General features: G+C 35.0%; 1 protein-coding gene across 1 annotated transcript in view; it reads right to left on the reverse strand.

Annotated features, from left to right (window-relative positions):
• Window positions 1-85: 85 nt before the first annotated feature.
• Window positions 86-19,597, reverse strand: part of LOC113398485 (A disintegrin and metalloproteinase with thrombospondin motifs 16-like) — a 58,830-nt gene continuing 39,318 nt past the window's right edge. The window contains exons 2-18 of the mRNA XM_064217723.1: window positions 13,801-13,873; window positions 8,404-8,666; window positions 7,268-8,015; window positions 7,049-7,154; window positions 6,392-6,526; window positions 6,194-6,300; window positions 5,308-5,450; window positions 4,382-4,563; window positions 3,957-4,023; window positions 3,599-3,713; window positions 3,313-3,443; window positions 2,829-2,929; window positions 2,145-2,316; window positions 1,820-1,931; window positions 1,266-1,408; window positions 601-787; window positions 86-280 (exon numbers count right to left, since the gene is read on the reverse strand). Of these exons, the coding sequence (XP_064073793.1) occupies window positions 159-280; window positions 601-787; window positions 1,266-1,408; window positions 1,820-1,931; window positions 2,145-2,316; window positions 2,829-2,929; window positions 3,313-3,443; window positions 3,599-3,713; window positions 3,957-4,023; window positions 4,382-4,563; window positions 5,308-5,450; window positions 6,194-6,300; window positions 6,392-6,526; window positions 7,049-7,154; window positions 7,268-8,015; window positions 8,404-8,666; window positions 13,801-13,873 (2,907 nt within the window). The 3' untranslated portion in view covers window positions 86-158. The remainder of the gene's footprint in view (window positions 281-600; window positions 788-1,265; window positions 1,409-1,819; window positions 1,932-2,144; window positions 2,317-2,828; window positions 2,930-3,312; window positions 3,444-3,598; window positions 3,714-3,956; window positions 4,024-4,381; window positions 4,564-5,307; window positions 5,451-6,193; window positions 6,301-6,391; window positions 6,527-7,048; window positions 7,155-7,267; window positions 8,016-8,403; window positions 8,667-13,800; window positions 13,874-19,597) is intronic.

Raw genomic sequence — 19,597 nt, forward strand, 5'->3', positions numbered from 1 at the left:
CCTACATGCGAAGACGTGTTATTTGACTCCGCCCCTTTTTGAAAATTTTATAACATTCCCATTTATACAATATAAACTTGTTCATTGTTAGTACGACATTTCAATACTTATTAAACGAATTTGTCTCGTGTAGACTTGGCTAGTTTGTTTAAAATAATTCAGTCCCAAGTAGGCCTCGGTATCTTCCTCAGTAGAGTGTCTTCAGGCGAGATGTGTATGGGATTAGAGAAATCGACTTCGATGTTTTCTGGTATCGCTTGGAAGTATGTTATTCTGTTATCTGTGAAAGTATTTAGTAATTATAATATAGTTTAAGACTGCGTTTTTGGTCAGAAATCTTTTAAGGCTGGAGAGCCAAGATTTTTTAAGGGGTATATCTATCATGAAAGACTCAGTAGCAGTGGTCCGAACCGGATTAAATCCAGGTCTCGAGATTTGTATTTTTTAGACAAGCTCACACATCAGACAAATAGACAGTCATATGAATTATTTATAGTTTCATAGAAGAATGATTCCAGTAAACATTACTAGGGTGAGGTGAGTAAGTTTTCCTGTACAATTTGTATGAGACACTCGGTGACTTTTGTTCCGAGATCGTACCGGTGAGGTTGAGCGCGGCGATGAGGCTGTGCAGCTGCTGCGGGCGCAGCGACGCGAGCACGGGCGCGCGCGGGCGCTGCGGCTGCAGGCTGCGGCGGCGGCGGCGGCGCCGGTGGCGGGACGAGCGCGCGCGCAGCGGCAGCGCCAGCCGCGACTCCGACTGCGGCGTGCCGTCGGGGCCGAACTCCTATGGGGGACGGGGGCAGTGAGATCTATACTAACGAACTTTTTCATTGTCATTTTGAGATCGTTATTTTCGATTATACGACAGATTATGTGTTTCTTATGATTTGCATATCAGCATAATTATTTTACCTTCATTTAAAATTAAAAAAGTAGTACATTGTCTATATCGTTATCAAATGCAAAACGAAGATCATTTATATGAATCAAAAATAGAAAAGGACCTAAAATATATTCTTGTGGAATTCCCATAGTGGAACTTTAGTACCCGATCCAGAAATCTCTTACATTCATGGAAACTTGTTGAATTATTTGACTTAAATATGAAGTAAAGAAATCAAAGTGTTTTAAGCACAATGAAAAGCTTAGATACACAGACACAGAATACGCTAAGAGCCCTTTATTTTGAGATTGAAATTTACCAAAAAAGATAAAAGTGTTTGCGGGATATCATTAAAGACGCCTGTGTATCTGTATCTCACCAGGCACTTCCCGCTGACGCAGTAGGAGCGCGGCCCGCACGGCGCGCCGAGCGGGAACCAGCCCTCGTGCCCGTTGACGAGGTAGAACCGGTGCGACACGCGCTCGTCCTGGCACGCCACGCGGCACGGCCGGTCCGGGTCCTCTGATGCGGTAAACTTTGGTCAATGGACTGAACTCGGGCCTCAAGCCCACATGGATAGTTTTCACATGTTTATCATAGATTTCTTGCATGGTGGTGAAATGCACAGTATGTTTCCACTAACAAGCACTAACAAGGCTGCGGTCAAGTATGTGTATCGTAGATTTCTCTAGCCGATGACTAAGAAAATGATCTATAAGCGCTTCCATTAATTGACGACGTAGGTGGACGGGTGAATAATCCACTAAGAAGAAATTCGGAGAATTAGGCGATTAACCCCAAATTTATGGAGCAAAGCAAACGGACTAATTAACTGTTGCATAACTGATTCGAATTTTTAATCTGTGGTTGATATTATTAACTGATATGAATATGGCAACTGCTAAATACTAGAATACTTATGGCTGATATTACCTAGAGCCGGAGATATCTGCATTCCGAGTCCAGAAAGTCTTCTAACCCTCTCTTTGTATTTCGAGCAAACCATTGTAGCGTATTGGTAAGGGGTCCTCAATTGGGTGCAACTCTGAAAACCGAAATAAAAGGTTTAGGGTTATCGAGCGAGTTGAACAAAGTATAGTAATGTACCATTATGATCGTTTTTGATAGAAATTGTTATCGTTAAAGATATGTTAAAGTGCAGGTGTGTATAATACAAGACAGCGATCCATAACTCGCAAAGATCACCTTTAGGGGTTAGGATTATGGGAGTGCAATTATTCATAGGGGTAGTGCTCACCGCGGTGGCGTCCGGCGCGGGTGTGCACAGCTGGATGGAGTGCGCGTGCGCGGCGGCGTGCAGCAGCGCCAGCCCCGCGCCGCCGCGCACGCAGCGGAAGTGGCACGCGCCGCGCCACGCGCCCGCCGAGCGCCGCCGCGGGCCCGCGCGCCCCGCCCCGCGCCCCGTCGCGCTCCCCGCCGCCCTGCCGAGCGCACACGCGCGTTACGGACGGTCCGGCCTCACGATGAGCGGTACCTCCCACTCATCACACATTACAGCGCCAAATAGCATTGTCGTGTACCGGTTTCAAAGGTGCTTGAGCCAGTGTAATTACAGGTGCTAGGGACATAACATCTTAGTTCCCAGAGCTGGTGGTGCGTTGACGATGTAAGGAATGGTTAGTTTTTTACGGTGTCAGTGTGGGCTGTGGGCGGTGACTACTCACCATTAGGTGGCTCAATTGCTCATCCACCTAACAATATTATATTAAATAATACATTTCTCATATATTGTAGGTACATAGGTTTATAGGTAGAATGCCTTCTGGCATTAAATCCACTTTTTGCACCGACTGGGTACTATAATTTGGTCAGTATTTTTTTTTAAATAAAGAAATAAGATTTCAATTGAATTGTTTCGTACTTATCCAACTAAATATAAACATTCAGATGACGTATTATGTGAATTGTGATTTGATCTTACGTAGTGTGTGGAGTAGCGGTTTGAACTTGTAAAGCTTCCCATTCACAGTCGTACCGTGTCAGCGAGAACTCCGCATCCGAATTGCCGGCGCAAGTGAATTTCTGAAACACGAAATTATCAGACAATAGGTACATTAAAAACTATTTCTGTTAAAACTTAGAGTTTTTGCTTCATTTATACTTACCTGTGTGAATAACTCTTGTAACATAATTCATAGCGTTATAAAAAATTTCAACATATTAACTTGGTAGGGAACTTCTATAAAAACATCAAAACATTGTCTTGAAAGTTTGTTGAAATTGCACATTTATTTCATTGAGAATTTCCAAACTTAAGATTGTTCGAGAAAAAAATCCCATTTAATTTCTAATGCAGATTATTCTCAGGCGTGAGGTTTTCATTTCTGAGCCGGTGGCAGAATTTTGAAAATCAACGAACAGGTGTATTGAATGGGTTATAGAGTTTGAGTCAAGTTAGTCCTCACCCTGCAGACTCCGGCTATGCAGTAGTAGTCGCGTGTGGTGGAGCAAGCGGTGCCGTCGGGCAGCGCCCACCCGCGCGACTTGTACCCGCCCCCCCGCGTGTCGCACCACACTGCGCATGCGCTGCTCGCATCTGTAACAGTTACTGTCATCAAGAACTTGTAAAATTTCGTCCGGATGGTAAGTGGTCCCATCATCGTCCAACATGCATGCCGACATTAAGAAACTAAGATGTTATATACTGTTATACATAATATTTATAAAGTCATTGATAGTTATTTTGCTCACCATCAGCATCCATTCTCTGGAGACCGGTTCCAATGAGATCAGGATCCACGTCACGAGCTCTTGAACATATTTGATCAGCGAATTCTCTCACCGTCATCCTTGGTACAGTTTTGCACTAGAATATAAGAGTATGACCTGTTATGACTCAGTACATACAAAGTAAAATAAAGCCGATGTTTCATATGACAGCAAGTAATAATTGACCAAAAGAAAATGTCGTACAGTTGTCCAAAGATATTCTTTCTTATTTGGAGAATGTTTGGAGCTAATTTCATTACGCTTCGACGTTCGACGACGCTTCGACGGGGTTTAATGAACTTGATTTCTAAGAATTTGTAAGACAAAACATGAGGGTTACCTGCTGTGCGTGACAGGACTGGTACTTTTTGTCATTTCCTTGACAATAACTTTTACCGTTCTCATGCCTGAAAATTCGAAAAATATATTTTTATAATTTATCAACTAATGAGTGTAATTTCTGTTGCAATGAGAGGCCGTATCAATCAGCTGGCTGGTGGTTTCAGGACCGTCTCAACAAAGGGTGTAAAAAAACCCGAGTGCGGCGCGTTGGAGAGCACCTTATAATATCTATAGATAATGATCAAGTCGTGTTGAGACCATTGGTGAGGCGCCCCAGAAGGTCTCGTATGAATCTTTTTGGGAGGAGGGGAGTTATATATTTCTATATAACTTCAAATTAAAAACGCAGAATTTATTACGTAATATTTTTAGATTGTTTAATTTTAGTGTTTTGATTAGATGATATATCTCATCGATATTCACCTTGGTCTGGTGCATCTCCTGGATGCGACGGCGACTCCAGCCGCAGCCGGAACATGCTGTTCATCCAGTAGACACGCTGATGCACACTCCGACCAGCGCGACCATCGTCCCCAGCGGGCACTCGTCACCACCCCCAATCCTCGACTTCCACCTCGTTCAACGCACTCACCACCTCGGCAGTACTGTAGGATATTATGGTTGAATTTAAACTAAAAATTGTACTCTATACAAATAGGGTCCAATAAATACTTTTGTATTGTTAATTTACAAGATTCGATGTAACGTAATTTATGAAAAGAGAAGTTACTTTTTTTGAGTACCCTGATTAATGACATTATTTCAATTATAAACATTATATCTTGACAAATGCCACATTTTTGTCATTTAAAATAGTATTATTTTTTTATGCGTGAACATAAAAACTCAAACAAATATTTTGTAACCTACAACCGCGCACGTATTGCAATGCTTTTCGTGCCTAAGCTTGTTTTATTATCTTAATAGGAGACGTTAATGTCACTGCGATTGTCAAAATTTTGATAAAAACATCGTTAACTCTTATAACGAGTGTCAGAAGGTGGTTGATGTCAAAAGGTATTTATTTGCGGGCTTTGAAGCGTGTGTATGAATAATAACGCTATTTATTATTGTAATATTAGTAAATCTATACTAATCTATACTAATATTATAAATGTGAAAGTAACTCTGTCTGTCTGTCTGTCTGTCGCTCTTTCACTGCCAAACCAATGAACCGAATTTGATGAAATGTTGTATGAAACAAACTTGAACTCCAAGGCATAGATACATAGGCTACTTTTTTCCCTGGCACATGACAATCAACCTCTAAAACGCGAGCGAAGCCGCGGGCGACAACTAGTAAACTATAATTCCAATATCAATTTTCCATTCATCATGTAATTGCTCACCATATCCTCTCCACACATCGTGCCCTCCAGCGCGGGATGGGATGTCCAAGTGTACCTTTCTCTTTGACAATGCAAATCTCTGCAGATATCTTCTAAGTTCTGCGCCGCTGAATGTCGACTCCCACTGCCATATTTGAGCATACCTAAATGGAACAGATACGTAATGACTACCTTTATAACTGGTTTATGAATTTAAGGTTTGAAATTTGTATTAGTATGGGATAAGATGTCGTGGTATCTATTTTTGTTGATGTCTAAGCGGAGACTAACCAACAGTGCAAACACAGGCTCACTCTATTCCCTAAATAGTAGTCCATTAAGACGACGAAGCCATCATGGAGACAGTTCAGGCTGTACGTGGTTTCACGTGCTCTAAAACACTCCGATCTTTTACTAAGAATTATTATTGATAGAAAAATCCTTTTTCTGTTTATTGGCCCAACTCTGGTTTCGAATCGATGACCTTGCAATATCAGCCTAGCCATCAGACCATTGGGACAGTTAATGTATTGCTTTTCATGTAAAGCAACTGAAACTTTTACGACAAAATTAAACAATTTTTTATACTAAACAAATGCTAGATTACATAAAAATCGTTCAATGACTAACGGTCGGAGTCGAACTTTTTTTAAAGTAGGAAATCCTAAACCGTTTTACATTTTTTACGAACTCGATATGCACAAACAGCATTAAAATCAATAAAAAATTAAGTGTTACCTTAATTTTATAGTATAACCTTGGATTGTGATAAAAACTTTGCACTGGAAATAGACTTCCACTAATCAAAATCGTATTAGGATTTTAGTAACGTCATTCGAGTGCATATTTAACTCCTGATCGGGCTTTTGATGCGACTTGAGCTATGGTTGAGGATGAAATAACTTACATTGTTGATCAGCGTCGAACCTTTCACCTGGAAGTAGACCCTCAGCACTGTGGTCCAATTGTCCAGCAGAATTGCCGTGATCAAGAAGACATCTAGATTGTACTGTGCTAAAACATATGACAATGGACAATGTAAACTTTTGGAATCGTTGAGCGCAGATATTTTTGCTTGAAATAGTTACGAAATTTTGGTACTTACTCAAGAAACTTTTGCAAATAATTTTTGCTACATTGTGACCAAGTTATTTTGCCGCTGCCCAGGGTCGGGCTCATTAAGTAGGCGCTAGGATCACAGCCGTTATCAGCTAATGGACCATCATGACGCATGCCTAAACTGAAATAAATGTTAACGTTAACTTAATTCAATATTTTTTTAAAGAATTTAAAGATATAAGCAGCCAGCCGGCCAAATGGGATCCTGGTGATGAGTAGTCACCACTGCCTATAGACATTGGCGCTGTTATATGTGAAATTTTCCTTGCATTGCGTCTTCAATCTTGGGCATTAAAATGTATTGTAAGGCAGTAAGATGATTATGTAGGGCACAATACATTGGGGCTTGCATATACCCTACGACCAAGAAAAAAGGGGCTATTTTTGAAACAACTTGTATAAAGAAGATTTTTTTTTCACTGATCCAAAATATTCTTGATATCTATACCAAAACAAAAGTGTGCACAAAATTACAGCTCAGTTGCTGATACATTCATATTGTCAGAATTAGTTCACTAAATGCTTGTTAAAATGTCCCTTTTCAATTGAGTAAGTTTTTATGAATTCATTGAATATGCTATTCAGAATTACGGAATGTTTCGTTATAAATATCATGTTATTTTATATGTCACTTGTTGCTTACTTATGTCCTATTTCATGTGCTACGACGTAAACGCTTTCAAAATGTCTTCCTTCATTAACTGTACAACTACTGGTCACGGTGCACATACCAGCAACAGGCGCCAATCCTATAAAATCAAACACATTTACTACAACAGCTATATCTGAATCATTGATCCGATTTTTTAGTTCTTCATCGTTTTTGCAGTCAATCAATTAAAGTAAATTAGATTAAACTTACCAACAACTTGACTGCTAACTTTTCCATTTTTATTCACGACGTATAAGTCCAGACCCGTCAAAATTAACGCATGGTCCCAATGCAAGGGATCGTTATCTCCTGGTGGATTTTCTAATCTTTGCCACGTACAAAAATTACTTAGAAATCTATCGATGTCGTGCGGTCTCTTTAAATTCACTGGATCTTCATGAAGTATTTCGAGCCTTTTTAAAATAAAATTAACTGGTCTTCCCAAACTTGGGTCATGGTAAATCAATTGTACAGCATTGATCATTGCTAATACGAATCTCACTAATTCTCTCTCCGTTTCTTTAGGGAAATTCACTGTCATATGTTTGTACAAATCTCTGTCCACGAACACAGCGGTTTCTACAAATATTGCTGGCAGGACCGCCCTTTTTTGTCGGTTTTCATCAATGACTAATTTACCAACAAAATCACCTATAGTCTTATTCCTATGCGCTAAATTTAATTTAAATTTATCTAATGTATCGTTTTCATTGAGGTTTGTTTCTGATTTTATTTCTCTTTTCCTTCTATGTTTTGTCCAATTTTTTTTTGGCTCAGGTTCATATTCGAAAATGTGTTTATTATGTCTTTCTACGCAAATATCTTCACTATTGCTATTAATATTAATGTCTTTTAAAGATCGTTTCATAATTATATGAGGTTTCGCGTTTTCGTTGTGGAACCTTTTAGGCAGTGGGTGTATATAATAGTAACTGTCGTTAGTTTTTATTAGACCTCTCTGAGAAAAAGAAAACAGATATTATACAAAATGTATTGACGCAGCCGTTATCTTCAGTTAAACTTTTAGAGCTAATAAAATAATAACACAGACCGATGTAGCATTTTATAATTACTAGAAAGTAATTAAATGTAATAAATATCAGATGATTTAGCAAAACATCAGGCAATAGAGAAATGACTGCCTTACTGTTACAGCCATAAACGTTGTTTAACGGTGGCTTAGATAAACATTGGTTTATCTCTTTCTGTCATAATTTATTTGATATAAAAGTGAAAGAGAAACAGTATTTCTTTAGATGAAACCATCGATGTTTAACCAAACACCCACTAAGCAGCGTTTATATGTAAGGTCGCAATTGTTTAAAATATGCAATTTTTTATCTTACCACGTCTTCACACGCATACAAAGCAGCATTATCACTTTTGTAATAACATGAATCCAATTCCTCGTCCGAATGTTGATCAAAAACAGCTTCAGTTCCATTCGACCATCTCTTCAACAAAAGGAATTGGGGATCTAGGAAACTGGATTTCGGACTTAGATTGATATTCAGATGTTTCTTCAACGCGATCAAGTCTGGACTATCGTTTGATATCGATCTTTTACGTCTCTTATGATGTTTCAGATGTGCTATCTCAAATTCTGCATCTGTAATTGGAAATATCACTATAGTCATCGGATATATTTTAAGTTTCTAAGAAAATGTTATGAAATGCTTCTAGCATTCTTGTCACAGATCTACGTGGTCATGATTTATACAGTATCTATTTTTAATCCGTATTTGTATATAGTTTAGGATTTAATTTTAATAATTCTTATGTAAATAAATATTTAATTATGATAAAAAATATGCCACGGGCAATATGTGCTTGAGTGATAAACGATATATATATATATATACATATAAGATTTTTTCTTGTATTTTTTTTATTAAGACGACACAGTTAATGAAACACAATTGAGTTTCTCTGTAAAAAGAGAAACGACATTTAATGTTTATTTATTAACAATGTCTGTTCCTAAATCACAAGATACTTTATACTTTACTTTATACAATTACGAGATTGATAATATTTTTCATAATTATATTTTTTATAAATTAGTTGTCATGTCACTGCGCGTTCGATGACGGTTGATGCGCGGAATTCAAATTAAAGAATAATACATTTTTTCTTTACATCTCCCCCCCTCCGTAAAGAAAGTCAGGTGAAGATGTTTTTTCATGCACGGTCTTTAATCGTAGATAGGAGCTGGTGTTAGCTTTGAAATGTGGAAAAAAGTGGACTCTGATCTCTTATGTTCAATATTTATTTTGTAAATTGAGTTTGAAATTTTTTGTAAAATTTTGTACGGTCCAAGTTTCAATTCATCAAGCTTCTTTCGATTCAGTTTATTTCCATTTTCTATAAAAACAATATCACCGACTTTGAACTCTATATGTTTTCTATTTTTATCGTAAATTTTCTTGTTATAATTATGTGATTTGATTGTATTTTCTAAAGCTTTTTCCCTAGCCTGGATTAAATCATGGTCAGTCTTCTTCTGTTTCAGCTCATTTGGCAAAATCGTAACATCTGTACCATAAAGTAGGTATTTAGGAGCATATCCAGTAATAGTATGCTCCGTTTCATTGTATTTTTGCACACAGTTGTGGGCTATAGTCGTCCATGCCATTTTAGTGTCATGTTCGTTTATCTTGCACCGGATTTTATTAACCAATGTCTGGTTTAATCTCTCATTTAAGCCATTTGAAAAAGGAGAATTCACTGCTGTAAAAATTATGGGAATATTTTTTTCATCCAAAAATCTTTTAAATTCCTTAGAATTGATACCTGGGTATTGGTCTGATAGTATTAATTCAATACCATCACTTTCTGTACAGTTTCTTATTAATTTAATGAAGTCATTAGCATTTTGAGTACTTGATGTTAGAATATACGCGTACCTGGTAAAATGATCTAATAAAAGATGTAAATATTTCTTTGTTGATCTGGAACCTCCGAAACCTCCAATGGTATCAATAGAGCATATCTGAAAAGGTTTTGTGGCGGGACCCAAGTGGGACATCAACCCATATTTAATTTGTCCTCTTGATTTATTCTTTAAGCATACTGTACAACTTTCACAGATTTTTTTTATGTTTTTAGTCATATTTTCTGCTGTATACACTGAGCTAATCATTCTCTGCATTTGTTTAATTCCTATATGCCCCAGATCTGTATGTACACTTTTCATGAAATCTATGCTAAATTCCTCTGATATAATAATTTTTTCTTTCTTCCTTACTTTTTTGTAGTAAACATTTTGTTTTTTCATTAACTTGTTTTTTCTGCATTGTATATATTCATTATTAACCTGGTCTTTTAGAATATCTTCTAGTGTTATTATATTAACTACTTTTAACTGTTCCTCTGAGTTTTCATTTGGCCCAAGTACCGGGTTTCTGCTTAGACAATCAGCTTCAATGTTGTATCTTCCTGGCGAATATTTAATTTCGAAATCATATTGTGATAAGTAGTATGTTAGATCTCCTAATTCTTCGTCTGTTCTAGATCTTATGTTCATATTTTCCAATGGTTTGTGATCAGAAAATACAGTGAATTTCCGACCTATCAATAGATGTTGCCAATACTTTACACATTCCTTAATTGCCAGACATTCCAGATAGATGGCTTTCTTCCTTTTCTGTACTTCAGTCAATTTTTTCGAAAAGTACGCTACTGGTTTTTCTTCATTGTTATTTTGTGGTTGTTTTAGTACTGCTCCTACTCCTAATATACTAGCATCTGTGTATATATGAATAGGTAGGTTTTGGTCAAAGATTGTTAATATCGGTTGAGAACATAATATTTGTTTCATTTCATTAAATGACTCCTGACATGCATCAGTCCAGTCAAAGGTTTGTCCTTTTCTCAAAAGGTTATGCAATGGTTCCAATTTAATGGCTATATTTGGCACATATTTATGATAAAAATTTATTTTTCCCAAAAATTGCCTCACATTCTTTTGAGTTTTAGGAGTCGGGAAGTTTTTTATTGATATTAAGTTATCTTTCAGTGGTCTGACTGAATTATTTTGTATTATGTGACCCAAGTATTTAACTGTATCAGCTGCAAATGTGCATTTAGAGAATTTTAGTTTTAAGCCTTCGCATTTTATTGCTTCAAAGAGTTTTTCCAAATATCTGATATGATCCGAGAAAGTTTCTGAGAAAACTAAAATATCATCTATGAAACATACTGCGAAATCTCCAAGCTTGTGTTTCCGTATTATATTACACATTATTCTCTGAAATATAGCTGGGGAGGTTTTCAAACCAAATGGCAAACAGGTCCATTGATAGTGTCCCTCCTGCGTCACAAACGCAGTTTTGTGTCTATCTGTGATACGTAAAGGAATTGACCAAAACGCTGAGTTTAGGTCCAGCGTTGAGAAAAACTTGCAATCTCTCGTCTTTAGTATTAGGTCGTCAATAAGAGGGAATGGTTGTGATTGAGGCACAACAATTTTATTTAAGTCTCGAAAGTCGATGCACAATCTTGATCTTTTGTTTTCATCTCTTTTATAAGCTAATGTGACTGGTGCTGCGAATGGGCTATATGATTCTTCTATTATATTTCTTTCCAATAATTTTGCAATTTGATCTTCAATCTCCTTCTTATCTTCTATTGTGCAACGATATGGTCTTTTGGAGCAATATTTTTCTATAAGTAGATCAATGTGTGCTTCATAACCTGTTACCTGTCCTATGTCATATTTGTCCTTTGCAAACACAGACTTATATTTCGAAATTAATTTATCAATCATGGCCTGTTTTTGAAAGTCTAAATGATTTATGCAAATTTTGAACTTTTCTTCAAGTATGTCTTCATTGAAGTTTATTAAATTATCATATTTAATCTCTTTAGAGACTATATCTATTTTGTCTGTTTCCTTGGAAACTATTTCACTTCTTTTTATAGGTAATTTCTGCGTAATTTTTAAGTTTTCGTTTTGAACTAGGTAAAATTCTTTTATACAATCAAGACCCACTAAAAAATCATAATCGAAATTTTCCTTGTCTATTACGAAAACATTCATTTTTTTTTCCACATCAAAGATGGCTATATCAAGTGTTATTACTCCATTTGCCTTTTTAACGCCATTAATCGTTTTTAAATTAGTATTGTTGCAATGACTGGTTTCCTTATTTTTTATTTTTAACAATTTAGAATTTATTAACGAAACGTTAGACCCAGAGTCATAGATTCCAGACACTTCAACATTTTTATTCAGTACTAATTTCACTTTGATCAATGGCGGTACTATTAGTTTTTTGGATCTTCACACTGCAATTCACATTCCAATTCTGAATTATTAACGAGCTTTACTTGCTTTTTATCTTTTTCAGTATTTGAATTTGTTTTAAACCAGCAAGAATCTTCTGAATGATAGCGTACGCCTTTATTTAATTTTTCACAAATGCTACATTTTTTTTTCTCTGGCTTAGTATCTTCTTTCTTCTTAATAAATTTTCTTCTTGAAACTAAATGTTCTAATTTTCCAAGTTCACTAAACAAATTTTTTGTTTCTACGATTTGGTCTTTGTTGATTTTGTCTGTTATAAAATCTGGTAAGCCGGCAGCAATGATATCAATAAGAGTCCCTTCATCTATTGTTTTTCTTACCTCTAGTAAAAGTTTTTCTTTCTTTACTGCATATTCTAGTAAAGATCCTGATTGGTATTTGTAAGATAAAGCATACTTACTAGCAGTCCAACCTCTATTAGCATATGTTTCCAAAAAACATGATTTCCATTTTGACCACTCGGAATGTAAGCTAAGTTTCATCATCATGGAAGAATACCAATCAGTGCATGATTTTTCAAGAAATAATCTGAAGATTTCAATTATTTCTTCTTCTTTTACGATACTAAACCTTGTACATTCTTTTTCAAATACTTCCATCCACTGGTGTGCATTCGAACTTTTACCATCAAATTTTCCAATCACAAACTTGTCAGCTAAATTTTTAATACTTTGTTTTTCTTTGTCTTGTTGATTTTTAACAAATGTTTCCAAAATTTTCACTATGGGATCTTCTGAACACCTTTTACTACCAATAGTCATTTGTTCTTGGGTAGTTTCCTCTAAAAATTGATCCTGAAACATCATGTTTCCATCCTCATCAAAATATGTTTGTAGTATATCCTGTGTTGTTTTTATCCAAACACTTCTAGTTTGATATCTTTTCTTTAATGTATTTTTCACGGTAAAGAAGGTTTTCGAGGTTTGGATATGTTTGTGAAGTGATACTGCTTGATATTCTTCAGGCATAACGAAAACTTTTCCATCTTTTGTGGCAATTGCGGTTATGGCGATATAGTTTGACTTTCCGTCTATTGATGGTTTAATTTCAAATGTAAACTTCAACGACTCCATTTTTTTACAATAAATGTCGTTTTATAAGATTTTTTCTTGTATTCTTTTTATTAAGACGACACAGTTAATGAAACACAATTGAGTTTCTCTGTAAAAAGAGAAACGACATTTAATGTTTATTTATTAACAATGTCTGTTCCTAAATCACAAGATACTTTATACTTTACTTTATACAATTACGAGATTGATAATATTTTTCATAATTATATTTTTTATAAATTAGTTGTCATGTCACTGCGCGTTCGATGACGGTTGATGCGCGGAATTCAAATTAAAGAATAATACATTTTTTCTTTACATACATACTATATTTTTGGCTTATTTTAACCCTGTGTCGTGTAACTAATTAATAAAATACTTACCGTCATGATTGGCACCAAATAGAAAGAGCTTTTCTGATTCAGAAAGATGATCGAGGAGTTGGTGCGAGTGATCCTGAAACAAATGAAAAACAATTTATATTCAACAGTTTATATTAGTATAGCTTTTGAGTGTTTAAGATTAAACATTATGGCAAATATTCAGATGTTTTAAAGTCAAGTTAACGAATCAAAATATCTGTTCAAAATGTAAAACCTTTTCGGGGAGAAATATTGGGGTTGTTTCTGCGAAAAAGTGGCGAAAGCTTTTTTGTTTATTTTGTGGTCTTGGATCATCAGCAGAGGTTATTTTAGTAAAAGGCTTAATATAATTCCTATAATCTATACTTATATCATAAATGCGATAGTAACGTTGTCTGTCTGTCTGTTTATTTCTTTCACGATCAAACCACTGAAAATAATTTTATGAAATTTGCTATGAAGCAAATTTGAATCCCAAGGAAGGACAAGGCTACTTTTTATGCTTAACTCTTGTCAGTCAATCCTTTAACACCACGGCTGACAATTAGTTATGTATAAAACAATTCCAGAAATAGATTCGTAGATAAGACTTTGTTTATCTTGATTCCATTTTCGATTGGAATAGACTATAGAATATTGGAATAGACATATTGACTGGCAAATTAAAACTACTACAGAGTTACAACAAAGGAAACGACGCGGGTTTTTTTGACAGATTTTGTAGTTGTTTACAAATTTTCTATATAACAAAGAAACAGCCAGGAGGCGATTGTTTATAATAGCTCTACTGATAAAAGAACGATTGTAATTAGTCATTATAAATAGCATCCCATTAATTTTTGAACATGCAACACTACGAAATATTAAAAATAGATTTAACAACTAAGTTGTACATTGTTATCAAATAACGAATAATTTAAAACCATCAAAATTTAGTAATATAATTATACTTAAGGAAGCATTCGTAACGGCATTGGAATATTAAAATTTTAAAACCTCATGATTTAGCCTCGTTCGATTCAAATGGCAAGCAATAAACTATTGTTTTGAAGTTATTAGCTAGGAAAAAGCCTCGACACTTTTCGACAATAGACACTTTTCACACGGACGCTGCGCTCAATCGGAACCGGAGGTTGGACCAAGTTTTAGCTGCGTTTTATTTATTACGTATGTCCGCACTATAATATTATGAAATAGATGATCAAATTCGAATTTTAGATTTTTGAAAAATAACATTGGATTTGGACTAGGGGAAGTACCGGATTTGAAAACAAGAAATTGACACATAATTCAACGATTTGTCATAACCAGCTAATCTTTTGTAAGTGCAGGACGTTACAACAAATATAAAAAAAACATGAAAAAGTTAAAGATTTTTAGTGTCGACAAAATTCAGAAATAATATTCGTAGTAGAATATTTCAAGGTTTGAATCTATTGTAGTTTTTTTTTTTATAACAAGTATGTAATACAACAATTTTCTTGAAGGAGCATTCATTTGTATGAGATTAGTTAACTGTCATGTAGTAAAATCCAATTACCAGTCATGTAACAAGGACCATATCATTAATTTGATAATTGTTTTTAATTATTTATGTACCCGTTTGTAGATTTAAGATTTGAATTTTAAAACATTTGTGTGTTACTTATTCTCTAAGTAAACCACAATTAACAAAGGCAACGATTGAATAATTAAAACTACGTATATGTAAACGTCGATTTCTTAATAAAAACGATAGATATTAAATAATATGTATAGAAATGATAATTGTGTAAAAATGTACGAATGGGCATATTTTAGATTTTTTTATTCACATCGTCTAATAATGGAAATGAAAAAAGTTCTCTTGCTAATAATGATAATAATAAATATTGGACAACATCACATACATTACTCTGACCCCAATGTAAGTAGCTAAAGCACTTGTGTTATGGAAAATCAGAAGTAACGACGGTACCACAAACACCCAGACCCAAGACAACAAGAAAACTAATGAACTTTTTCTACATCGACTCGGCCGGGAATCGAACCCGAGACCTCGGAGTGGCGTACCCATGAAAACCGGTATACACACTACTCGACCACGGAGGTCGTCAATAAATACATATATGAGCTTAAATGAGAAACGCGATTATCTTACATCTTAGTCCACACGATAAGTTCTTATAGAGACTGTTTGTTTATAATTTATTATCTTTAAAAATTATAAATACTCTGTTCCTTGTTCGAGCATTCTCTTTATCTCGATATTTCCTTGTCCACTTAAAATGTTTTTTCAAACTTAACTTTCGAAAATTTCGTGACGAATTTAGTCGTTGTATAATGTCTCATCTTTCTACGAATCTTTGCCGTGATTCACACATTCGCTTTATGTTGTCTGAAGAACACTTACTAATTTAAAATTTCTTGACTTCAATTTAACTCATAACCAAAATATCAATATCAATCAATAGTATTTGTTTATTAATAAAAAAAATATTGTATTTATTACAATAGGTAGGCTGGCAAATGGGAAAACTAATGGTCAGTGGTCACCGCTGCCTGAAGAAATATTAAAAAATCCTTACATCATTAAGCCGCCACCAATCTTGGGTAATAAGATGTTATGTATTGCATCAGTAGTTACACTGGCTTACTCACCCTTCAAACCGGAATACAACAATACTAAGTACGATCATTACAAACAAAAGTACCCATACTTTCAAAATTTCTACAGTTACATTGATAACAAAAATATTATTATATCGTTTTCAATAAATTTACCGTTACTTAAATGATCTAACAGCATTATAAGCTTTTACTTTCTCGTCGACCTCAAGTCAATAATGACAAATATCTTAAGAAATATATTTGAATTAGCCTTTACTTACAGCTTTATCCCGAACATTTATTTTTTTAAAATAATACTAGCTGTATGTAGCAAATAATACTACAAGGAAAATTACAGTTCTACTGGGTTAAGGCCTTATTATGAGGAGTTTATTCCAATCTGGGTTACAGGTGAGACAGAGTTTTATCAGATACATGCACGTTTTCTTACGACGGTCTTCTCCACCGCCGAATATGATATAAATTATAAACACAAATTAAGCACCTGAAAATTCAGTGGTTTTGTCAGTCTTGCTCGGGTTTGTGTGTTACCAATTGGTGTACGTCAGCTTGTTTGGCTTGTATATTTATCTAATCACAATGTCTTGATTTTTAGTATAAGTTTGTGCTAGTTCTGCTGTTCTGTAAGAAATAATTTCGTATCTAGCTCCAGTGATATGCAATATTGATGTTGATCTCTTAAATGTTATAATATATTTTAAACACTTTCTGACAAGTCACGATCATGTTCTGCGGTGAGTTTTAAATTTGTTCTTACATAATAAGTTCTACAGGAATTGATTCGACGATACCCCAAGGAGTTAAGGTTAATCCACATTAATTAGTTAGGTGACCTGTCTGTATGACATGGAGGTTTAAAGAGTAACCTACAATTTAACTAGATAGATATAAAATAATACTATAATATACAAAAATATAATTGTTCGAGACATAAAAGTTTAACTTATCAAAGATAGCACTTTCAAATCGCGCAAATAAATATTGGTCACTATAAATATAGATACTGTTTTTATATAAGGATCTATATATATATATTAAGTAAATGTGTGTGTATATTCTCACATGTTAACACATTCAAAGGTACCCTAGATACAATAGCTGTCATTATTTATGACGTCTATAGGCGTTGCTTAGTCCAAGAAAGTATTAACAGTAAATCGAAGGTGATTGATACTGTCTGTGAGATATGTTCGTTTATCATAAAGAACAAAAATGATGAAATTGGTCTGAAACGGTTACGGAGTAGAGATGAGGCCAACGCAATATCTCCTGGAACAATGAAAGTGTTTACGCGGTGTGGTTCGCTTACGTAATGAGATAACCGAATCATTTGCGGATAATTACGTTTTCTCGCTAACATTACAAAACTTCTGTATTTTTTATTTCAACTATTATTTAGAAATTCAACTATCGATTTCATCCACATCATCACATCACATTAACAGCCTGTAAATTTCCCACTGATGGGCTAAGGCCTCCTCTCCTTTTAAGGAGAAATCTCTAATTCGGATTGGTGGATACACATCTGGCAGAATTTCGTTGAAATTGGACACATGCAGGTTTCCTCGCGATGTTTTACTCCACCGTCGAGCACGAGATGAATTATGAACATAAATTAAGCACGTGAAAATTCAGTGGTGTTTGCCTGGGTTTGAACCCGCAATCATCGGTTAAGATGCACGCGTTCTAATACTCGGGTCTCGGCTCCATTTCATTTCATCCATCACTATAAGGAAATTGTTAGATATGGTCGTGGCAATTTTTAAGGCTCACTTTTCCTTCGTTAGTTTATTTAAAAGTCTGCCTTACTACTATAAAAAAAAAAAAAACGAACCTACAGATAATCATAATAGTAAAATCACACGGTAAATAGTGTTGTCATATTATTATAAAAGGTATGTAAGGCTGTTCCGATGTTATTACATAATTACACTTGGTAGAAATCACACAGCACTTTGCGTCTCATACATCACACTTTACGCTATGATGAGTAAAATGACTATAAAATTATATATCGCTAAGCGTTTCCCACTCTTGGTTTAGAGGCTATAGACAATGTGTTTTGTATTAGTGAAAGGTAGTAGATTTTTTTTATATAGAATTGACGTTTAGGAATTTTTGGAAAACCTGAGGCAGGCTCTATTGATAAGATGGTTTAATTGCGATTTGGTTATCAATTTTTTATTTATTCAGCTTGAAGACTATATTCAGTATTTTAAATCAATTCATGATATTATATATATTTCTTATGTATGGTTAGCTGGTAAAGCTGCGGTTTCGCACAGCCAAACAGCAATACTTATTATTGTTGTGTTACAGGCACAAGGGACATCTTAGTTCTGAAGGTAGATGGCGCGTAGGTGACCCATCAGTCCGTTTGGCTATCTTTGTCATAAAAAAATATCTAAAAAAATTCCGATATTTCTTGGTCTATATGACTTCGACCATACAATACAATTGCTCGTACCAACTTACGATTTGATTTAAGAAAATTATAATCCATTGTATATTCAAAAGTGACATATCATTCATACAATTTCAAATTCCGTTACAATTCGAACTTAAATGTCAAATGCAATTACTTACCTTGACAATTGAACAAGTGAAGGATGTTGTGACACCCCGAACCGAACCTATTCATGATCAGTCACGCTATCAACTTTAGCTCGATTAACTGTGAATATCTTATAAAACGCCGATATTAATTTAAATATAGAAACAATATGAAATAAATAAAATGGAATGTAGGATTACTTTTAATAAGCGTTTCAGAGTATTTGATTTGCGTTATTTATCGAAGAACGGTCGGCCTCTTTCGGAAAGACTAAGGTGTCAATCGACTTGGAATGGACGAAAGTCGTCGGCGAAAATTCGACAGAACGAAGTCCTCGATAAATTATGTAGGTCAAGCCGAAATGAGGAATTCAATTAGCTACTAATATAGGTATATAAATAACAAGACGTGGAAAATTAGAATAGTTGGATATATTGCAGTGGCTGCAAAAGTTAATCGGAAATAATTCATTAATTTTATGTGCCACAATCAGTTTTGAAGACTAATTGAGCTTCATGACGATTCACCTCGTTGAGATGAAACATTATGAAACATGTTTCAACTCAACGAGATGAATCGTCATGAAACATGAACCAATAGTAGATCAGACCGACTTACAAACGTCATGCATTGACACTTTATAGGTTAGTATAG

Source organism: Vanessa tameamea, chromosome 18, assembly GCF_037043105.1.
Source record: "Vanessa tameamea isolate UH-Manoa-2023 chromosome 18, ilVanTame1 primary haplotype, whole genome shotgun sequence".
NCBI lineage: Eukaryota > Metazoa > Arthropoda > Insecta > Lepidoptera > Nymphalidae > Vanessa > Vanessa tameamea.